This window comes from Lathyrus oleraceus, chromosome 4 (genome assembly GCF_024323335.1).
Source record: "Lathyrus oleraceus cultivar Zhongwan6 chromosome 4, CAAS_Psat_ZW6_1.0, whole genome shotgun sequence".
NCBI classification, from domain to species: Eukaryota; Viridiplantae; Streptophyta; class Magnoliopsida; order Fabales; family Fabaceae; genus Lathyrus; species Lathyrus oleraceus.
In genome coordinates this window covers 97,403,194-97,412,788 of record NC_066582.1, presented here as the reverse complement: position 1 = coordinate 97,412,788, position 9,595 = coordinate 97,403,194, and the positions used below count along the sequence as shown (strand labels likewise).

At 36.2% G+C, this 9,595-nt stretch overlaps 1 protein-coding gene and 1 non-coding gene across 2 annotated transcripts; one reads left to right on the top strand and one right to left on the bottom strand.

The window, feature by feature from the left end:
• Nucleotides 1–2,487: 2,487 nt before the first annotated feature.
• Nucleotides 2,488–4,339, top strand: LOC127073639 (glucan endo-1,3-beta-glucosidase 8). Its single transcript, XM_051014810.1, has 2 exons — nucleotides 2,488–2,972; nucleotides 3,056–4,339. The coding sequence occupies exons 1-2, from the start codon at nucleotides 2,614–2,616 to the stop codon at nucleotides 4,161–4,163; spliced, it is 1,467 nt and encodes a 488-aa protein (XP_050870767.1). The 5' UTR covers nucleotides 2,488–2,613; the 3' UTR covers nucleotides 4,164–4,339.
• Nucleotides 4,340–8,946: 4,607 nt separating this feature from the next.
• On the bottom strand, nucleotides 8,947–9,053 carry LOC127077676 (small nucleolar RNA R71). The gene has a single exon (XR_007787461.1). It is a non-coding gene; the product is annotated as a small nucleolar RNA R71 (small nucleolar RNA).
• Between the last annotated feature and the right edge of the window lie 542 nt (nucleotides 9,054–9,595).

The following is a 9,595-nucleotide window of genomic DNA, read 5'->3' as shown; positions in this document are numbered from 1 at the left end:
AATGTCGCGGTTAGCAAGAGTCGCCACCGACTTTTCTTTTATCCAATAAGGAAAGGTGGAAAAGAACAGGAAAGACCTTAATTTAGATTTTGGGTTCGGGAGGTACATTATACAAAGGGAAGGTGTTAGCACCCTTTGTATCCATGGTTATCCATGGGCTCTTAATTGCTCGATCACTTATATTATTTTTGTCTAAAAAAGTGTTTGTGAATTGTTTGGAAAATTGTTTTGAAAAGAGAATTTAACTTTGTAATGATTCTTGTATGAATGTATACAAAGTGGTTATCTCGTTTAGTTTTGAAAATTGTTTAGAAAAATATAACTCGGTAATGATTCTAGTATGAATGTATACCAAGTGGTGATTTTCTAAAGGCATTTTGAAAGGTGTGAGGTGCAAAAAAAAATGTTTTAAGTTGTGAGCCAGCAATTAAGAGTTATACCGACCCAAGGTCTTTACGGGCATTTCCTATCCTTATGAGGGTAAAACTGTCCTTATTATTGAGAAATAAGTAGTTTTATCCTTTGGATGTAAAAGGGTCATCGTAGGGTCATCGATTGGTCATTGAAGGCAACAGTTACGAGGATACCTTAGCATTCGAAGGGACTATCATCTTTTAACCGTAGGCAACATCGGAGGGTCATCGAGGGACAAAGTTGTATATTCGAAGGCAACATCCGAGGGACTATAATTTATTTTATGATGATTTAACCGAAGGGTCTTTGCTAAGGGTATCCCCACGTTCGCGGGGACATGACCGTAATATCGTAATCGTAAGGCAACAAAGAGAGGTCCAAGATCACTTATTCAAAGACAAAGTTTTACAATTAATTATATAATTAGGATGAAACTCCACATTAAAATTATTAAAAATAATATATTAAAAAATTAATACATTAAAAATTAATTTAGGGTGAAACTCCACAAGGGTATCCCACAAATAAAGTGGAATACCTAGCCAATAACCTTTTCCTGGGATATGTGAACCTTTACGAAACTCAAAAAAAAAGAAACATGTCAGAACACCAAATCAGGGTGCAATCGAAGATTACACCGGAGAAATATCACAACAATAAATAGGCTAGGATGAATAATGCATGGCTATGATAAAACATAAAAAAAAAGAATAGAAAAGTCAGCTACTGTCTCGTTCGCCTCTGCCTCGCCTAGCGAAGGCCAGGCGAATACTCGCCCCAGACTCGCCTAGCGAGGTGCTAGCGAGCGGCCACAGATTTTTGAATTTGAAAACAGCCCCATGTTAGGAACTTTGAATTTTATGGCATTTTATCACAGGAATAACATGGTCAAACATTCGGGGTATTCAGGCATATTTAAATTCCCATATGAAAGCAAATTATATATCAACATTTAATCATGATGCATTATATATGTAGATATGGCCAATTGAAAGTATAAACAATAGAGATACGCAAACCTGTTTGCCAATTCAAGGTTGAAGGGATTGACCACTTGTAGTATCGGAATAAGTTAGGCAGCGGGAATTGGACGGCGATGGCTTCGGTGCAGATGGGCTGCCTTCAGGGTTTCTTTACTCTGAATTCTCCGGGTAGGCAGGGTTCCTATGCCAAAGTTTCTATCCGTCCTTCTCTGTTCTCTCTCTTTCTTTTTCCTCAAGGTTTTGTTCCAAGGAAACCTCAGAGTGTTTTGCTTCTCTTCCTTCTTTCTCCAGTGAATCTCCCAGTGTAAACTCCAAGTGTAACTCCAAGTGTCACTCCCCTACTGAAACTTCAGTATTTATAGACTAATTTCGTGGGTAATGGGCTTGGAATGAGGGAGACCCAAGTCCAAAATAATTTGTTATATCTTATTTATTTATTTTAATTATTTAATTAATTAATTTTTTTTTTCGTTTTTTTTTCGTTTTTTTTCGTTTTTTTTTTTTCGTTTTTTTTTTTTTTTTTTTTTTTTAGGAAAAATGATGGGTAATTTTTGGGGTATGACAATTACACCATGAAATTTTAATATAGTTTTTTTCTATATACAATTTTAAAGATTTTTTGGTTGAATCAAGTATAGGGGTGCAAGAGATCTTTAAATTCAAAATTTGTTACACTTATATAATATTTATTTTATTTTTCATTAAAAATTGAAATCCATTAATTTATCTTTGATTACATCATTCATTCACTTTCAATCAGTCAACTTGTTATAAAATAATTTATCTAAAGATAATTAATAACTTATAGTCTAAATGCACTATGATGCATGTCCTAGTCCTTTTACTATAATTAAGATTAAGATAGTACCAAAAAAAAAAGATTAAGATAATAATGAAGATAATACCAGAGCTTAACACTAATGCAAAAACATGCTGGCATTGTAACTGAACTAAGAAAAGAATCTTTGTTCAATCTTCTACTTTTCATGTTTGTTTTTTTTGTAAATTATACTTTTCATGTTGTTAAAAGAAGAAGAAAAAAGTCCAATTTTAAGTGCTTATTTTCATTTGCCTTTTTTGTGAAAAAAAACAACAACAACTCAAACTCTCATCATATCTATATAAATTCTATTTCAACAAATAACACATTCCCTTTTCTTTTCCTTCCATTTTCTTTCCCTCCCATTTCTTTGGATTCTTGAAACATAGAAAAAAAATGGCACAAGAAAATGCAAGTCATGATCATTATCTAATGAAACCATTCTTCATCATTATCTTCTTCTTAAACATGGCTTCATGTAGCTATGGAGTTGGAGTCAACTGGGGAACCATGGCAACTCACCAACTTCCTCCAAACAAAGTGGTCAAGATGCTTCAAGAAAATGGCTTTGATAAACTCAAAATCTTTGATGCTGATGAATGGGTCATGGCAGCTTTGTTAGGGACTAACATTGAGATTATGTTAGCAATTCCTAATAACATGTTGGAAGAATTAAGCAAGAATCCAAAAGCTGCTGATTCTTGGGTTTATGAAAATGTCACCAGTTATTTATACCCTGGTGGATTGAACATCAAGTTAAGCACTTTTTTTTTTATAAGTTCCTATAATCAATTTTTCTGTGATATTTTAACTTAACATGATATATACAAATTTGCAGATACATTGCTGTTGGTAATGAACCTTTCCTTAAGGAATATAATGGAACATATCTAATGTACACTCTACCAGCTCTCAAGAATATACAAACATCTCTCAACAATGCAGGTCATGGTTCAACCATCAAGGCCACAGTTCCTTTCAATGCTGATGTTTATTACTCGCCAGACAGCGATATGGTTCCGTCCGCGGGCGATTTCAGGCCAGAAGTTCGCGACTTAACCATCGAGATAATTAATTTCTTATACTTAAACAACGCGCCTTTCACCGTTAACATCTATCCGTTTTTGAGCCTATACGGAAACGATCATTTCCCTTTTGATTTCGCGTTTTTCGACGGGAACAATAGGCCTTTAATGGACGGTAATTCGGTTTACAGTAACGTGTTTGATGCGAATCTTGATACGCTTTTGTATGCTTTGGAGAAAGCTGGTTATGCAGATATGAGGATTATAATCGGAGAAGTTGGTTGGCCGACGGACGGTGATAAGAACGCGAATACTCAAAATGCGAGAAGATTTAACATGGGTTTGCTTAAACATTGTTTAAGTGGCAACGGAACACCGAAAAGAAAAGGTATAATCGACGTATATTTATTCAGTTTAATCGATGAAAATGCGAAAAGTACTGCACCAGGTAACTTTGAGAGACATTGGGGGATTTTGGAGTTTGATGGAAAACCAAAGTATCAATTGGACTTAAAAGGTTTACAGAATGATAAAGGTTTAGTAGCAGTTGAAGGTGTGAAGTATATGGAAAAACAGTGGTGTATTTTGGATCCTGATGCTACTAATTTGCATTACTTGGCTAATAGTATTGATTATGCTTGTAGTTTATCAGATTGTACTGCATTGGGATATGGTTCATCTTGTAATGGTTTGAGTCTTGAAGGGAATGCTTCTTATGCATTTAATATGTATTATCAAGTGAATAATCAGAAGGATTGGGATTGTGATTTTTCTGGTTTGGCTATTCTGACAGATCAGGATCCCTCACAAAAGGGTTGTCAGTTTCCTATTATGATTTCTCATGGGTCTTGTTTGGGGTCTCATAAAGGGCTTTTGGCATTTGGTGGTATATATATTTTTCTTGTATTGTTTTTACTATAGTTGATGAATGATTCAAAGGATTCATGTTGAAAAGTTGCTTTTAATTGATTCTTTAGTGTGATTTAAAACTCTAGTTAGCTTAGCTAGGTGAGTTAAGTTGAAGTGGTTATTAGATTAGTATATATTGGTGTGACCTGTGTAATGTTGTTACAAAGTGTGTTTTTAGTAAGCAAAAAGAGAGATTAATGATAGTAGAAAAGGTATTCAAGGCTTTTAAGAATTGTTTTTAAACACCACAGGTTTTTCCATAGTATCATTGAAAGATTGTAAATTCATAATGTAAATCACCATTGAATGTACTACACTTAAAATTCAGTAGGCATGTATGACTCCAATGTGAAAAGAAACCTAATTGAGCAAGGCAACTCAATCGACAACATTTTTTGGGAAGCCTATTATATATTAGGCTTATCTGAATCTATCCTCGAGTCTTAGAACTTTACTATAGTCATGTTCTCCCGAGACATCACGGGAGATTTTATTGATAACCTCAAAATTTTGTTCGCGATAGCGCACTGCGTTTGAGAAATGTACTGTGTTCTTGCATTTTTCCAAAACACAACTCCTTTTAGAGAAATGGAGAAATGCAATGTGCCATTCCTGACAATTTTTATAGCATTTTCAATATTTTTTTTTGTATGAGTGACTTAGGAGAATCACTTAGGATATGTTTTGATTGATGTAATGAAATGGAATAAATTTAAACTCTGTTGTTTGGATTACTTAAAAATGAATGGAATGCAGCGAAACCAGATGAAATACATTTAATCTCATTCCATCACTTTCCATCATTTTTTGTACCCTTCAATTTGGGCGGAATGATAAAATTGCTCTCTTCCGTCATAAAATACTCAAACAATGGAATGACATCTTTATTCCATTTCGCTCCGCTCCACTCTGTTCCGCTCCTTTCCGCTCCATTCGATTTACCGTATCCAAACACAACCTTATGTGTCATCTTAGTTAGAGAAATTTATAGAGGCGGATGAAGAGATTAAGAGGATTAAAGGTTAAGAATTGGGATATTTTTGAAGGTATTTAAGGGAAATGAGAGACACTTTTTAAAATATTTGGTCTGTGTGATTCTGTTGAGTTTGACTCATATGTAATGTCAAGTGTGCAAGGGTTGGAGCCTCATCATTAGTATCCATATATATATGCTTGTAACACTGAAACCCTGATGTGTGTAATTCAAAACAAATCAATAAAACAAAATTATAGCAGCTTTATATTCACAGACGTATGCAATTTGGCCGAATTATGTGAACAAAGCTTTTGTGTTTCTCTCTGCTCTGATATGTATTTCTGTACCTATTTCAATAATTGGTATCAAGGCCTGGTTAGGTTCGGTGGGGGGGGGGGGGGGGGGGGGGGGGGGGGGGGCGGAAGTGAATCCTAGTATGGATCAAGGTTAGTGATGTGTGTGAGTCACTTGTGGGGGAGAGTGTTGGGTTTAAAATGTGAAAGTGCTAAAGTTACACATCGACTAGGAATGGAGGAAATGTTGGATTTATAATCTGAGGTGACTTATACTCACATTTCCTTAAGGTTTTGGATGAATATGTGGTGTCAAAGTCCCTTTGATCCATGAACATTTGTCCTATAATCCCGGAGGTGCGAAATTCAAAGTGACTCAGCTTGACGGAACAAGAAACTTTGGTTTATGGCAAATGAGGGTTAAGGAACTGTTGGCTCAACAAGGTTTATAAAAGGCGCTTTGTGATGAGAAATCGACAGACATCACAATCATTGATTAAAACGAGATGAAGGAGAAGATCGCATGTTTGATAAGACTTTGCGTTTCTAATGACACGATGAATCATATCCTGGACCTTACAACTCCAAAGGATGTCTGGGATAAATTGGAAAACTAGTACATGTCTAAGATGCTCATGAACAAATTGTTCGCGAAGCAACGTCTCTATAGTCTTAATATACATGAAGGAGATGATTTCCAGGCTCATGCCAATGCTTTCAACAACATCTTCATTGATTTGACACGACTTAACATGAAGGTTGACGATGAGGATAAATCCATTATTTTGTTGTGTTCTTTACCAAGAGGATAAAATCATTATTTTATTGTGCTCTTTACCAAGCTCTTATGATAACTTGGTTACCACACTCACATACAGGAAGGAAACAATCACGCTGGATTCTACTTCTTCTACCCTTTTTGCAACACACATAATGTCTCCAAAGTGTAAAGGAAGGTGGAGGAAGCTCAGGTGAAAGTTTGTTTGTAAAGGGAGGCTAAGACTGTGGTAGAGGTAAGGGTAAGGCAGTGGGTTATGGAAAGAAAATGAGGTTCAAGCTCAAGGACATAAAAACAACAAAATATTATGGTTGCAAGCAAATTGGCCATTGGAGGAGGGAGTGTCCAAACAAGTCAGGCAACAATTGTTCAGAAAATGTAGTTCAGACTTATGGTTCCTGATGACACTGAAATTCACCGTATTTTCGACTCTGATTTCGCATGCATTTTAGTAGTTTTATTGTTATTTTGTTGTGTTATTACTATGTTTCTCTTTGTTTTCAGGTTTCTACTTTAATCGGAGCCCCGATCGAGAAAAGGAGTGAAAAAGAGCTAAAAACCCTAAAATTAAGCATTTTGTACTTGTGGCTCCCACTGTGGCTGGCGCCATAGACCCTGCCATGACGTGTCCTAGCTCAACTTCCCTCAACTTCCACGTTCCCCACTACTTCACTAAGGCGCCACAGATTTGCCTTGTGGCGGGCGCCATGGCCTTGTGGCGGGCGCCACAAGAGGAAAAGTTTTCCCTCCCAAATTCAAACTGAAGGGCATCCTTGTCATTTCCATCATTTTACTTGCTTATAAATAGAAACTCGAATTCACTTGTTTAATCATCCAAACTTAGAGCAGAGGTAAACTTAGAGCAAACTTAGTTTCACTTAGGCATATATTCAGTATTTTAAAGTGGTAATCGCTTCGCATTGGGGTGTTACCACAATTGTGTAATCAAGTTTGTGATCGAGTCTGTAATCGAGTTTGGAGCACTTTGGAAGGAAGTTAATCCTGCCGCCATTTTCATTTCCGCTTCGCATTTTATTCAACCTCCGATTGGAGCAGGTTTTTATTACTTTGTCTTTATCTATTTTATTTCCCGCACTCACTTTACTTTATTTATTTCCCGCACTCGCTTTACTTTATTTATTTCTCGCACTCGCTTTACTTTATTTATTTCTCGCACTCGCTTTACTTTATTTATTTCCCGCACTCGCTTTACTTTATTTATTTCCCGCACTCGCTTTACTTTATTTATTTCTCGCACTCGCTTTACTTTATTTATTTCCCGCACTTGCACTACTTTTATTTATTTCCCGCACTCGCACTACTTTTATTCATTTTCCGCACTCGCACTACTTTTATTTACTTTCCACACTCGCACTACTTTTATTTAAATTAAAATGCACCTTTACTTTACCATGTCTAACTAAACCTATAAGGTTAGAATGTAAGGATCGTAATTAAACCGATAATCCGTATCATTGTTCGTAGAAACACTTAAGGGCTATTTTGACTTTCAACTTAAGTTTTCCCGCACTTAATTTCCGTTGGGTAAGATCGAAAGCCGTCCAACGTCTTTTTAAACTTAATTGTTTTTAACTATTTCAAAAACAACGAAAGCGCTTTGTTTAGTTCATTAGGAGTTTTTAACTTAAGAAGGAAAGAGATTTTAAAACTATTTTCGGGCGCGTTTATAAGTTTAGAGTCTGGTTCGTGAGAACCTCTTTTGGTTAAGAAACCCAGGTTAAAATACTTTTCAACTTAGTCAAGATACTATATTTCTTAAAAATAGGTTTACTACTCTAACGCAATGCGCGCCTTTTTATAAGTGACAATAAGAGGGTTTGATTAGGGAGTACAACTCGGTTCTGAATACGCGAAAGCGACAGTTCCTGTTAAATTAGTTCTTTTTAAAGTAGGAAACACTGCCCATAAGTAGTTCTATTAGCAAGTACTTGGATTATTAATTAATTATGTGAATTACATTCGAGTCTGTCTTTATTAATTGAACTTTATTCAATACTTTACTTTTCATTGCACACTCTAAAAACCCCTATTTTGATTGCCTAAGATAAACACCATAACAATAGATAACGATAGATTGACACTTGGTCTCTGTGGATTCGATAATCTTTTATATTACTCTGACGCGTTCGTATACTTGCGAAAAGCACACATCAAGTTTTTGGCGCCGTTGCCGGGGACCAATTTCGTCAAATTTCATTCCCCTGTTGTTATATCGTTTAGACTTAGGCTATTTCCCGCCGGTCAATGCGAAAAGCTCGCAGCACCAGAAGCTTAGTATATCCTCTAGCGGAACCTGAACGTTACGCTCGCGCACGTTTATTCTTTCATAGAATTATGAGAGCTATGACCGAAGATCAAAACCAAAGACCTCTTAAGGACTTCGCCCAACCATCCAACAAAGAACCTAGTTCTAGTATAGTAAACCCAACCATACCAGCTAATAATTTCGAACTTAAACCATCCCTGTTGCAACTAGTGCAACTGAGACAATTCGGAGGTCTCGCTACTGAGAACCCAAACCAACATTTAAAAATCTTTTCTCAATTAGCAGACACTTTTAAAACCAATGGAGCTTCTCCTGAGGCAATACGTTTAAGATTATTCCCTTTTTCCCTCAGAGATAAAGCCCTATCATGGTTAGATTCCCTTCCACCCAATTCCATTACGACTTGGGATAACCTTATAAGAGTATTCCTTGCTAGATACTTTCCCCCAAGTAAGACCGCCGTTCTTCGAAACCATATAACTAGATTTACCCAGAACCAAGGAGAATCGATGTTCGAAGCTTGGGAGAGATACAAAGAGTTGTTAAGAGCATGCCCACATCATGGTTTAGAAAATTGGTTAATCATTCAGACCTTATATAATGGACTTCACTATAACACTTCACCACCATGAGTTTCGCCAACAAATACCGTGACAAACTCGTTCACCACGGTTATGACATCATCAACTCTTCCTCCCTGAACCACCATCAAAACCGCGACACATTCACTCTCTAATAAACTCACCACAAACATTTCTCTCAGGCGACAACAATCCGACTCTCATATTATTATCACTTATCATCTTCCTTTACACTAACAAACATCATTTTCAAACTGGCCAAAAAAACTTTCCATTTGTTTTCACATCACTCTTATATTCACATCACAACTGATCCACCGATATTCATCACAGTTTCACATCAAACAACCAAGCTTCATTATATGTTACCTTTTCTGACGACAAACAGCTTATCCGCATCACCATTAAAAGTTCAAGACACGCTTAACAACAATAATTCGATGTTATGGTAATGACTCGAAACGAGTTTAATGCGTATTATGTTGTGTGTTGCTTTGATATTGTTTTGATTATTAATTTCGGTTTGATT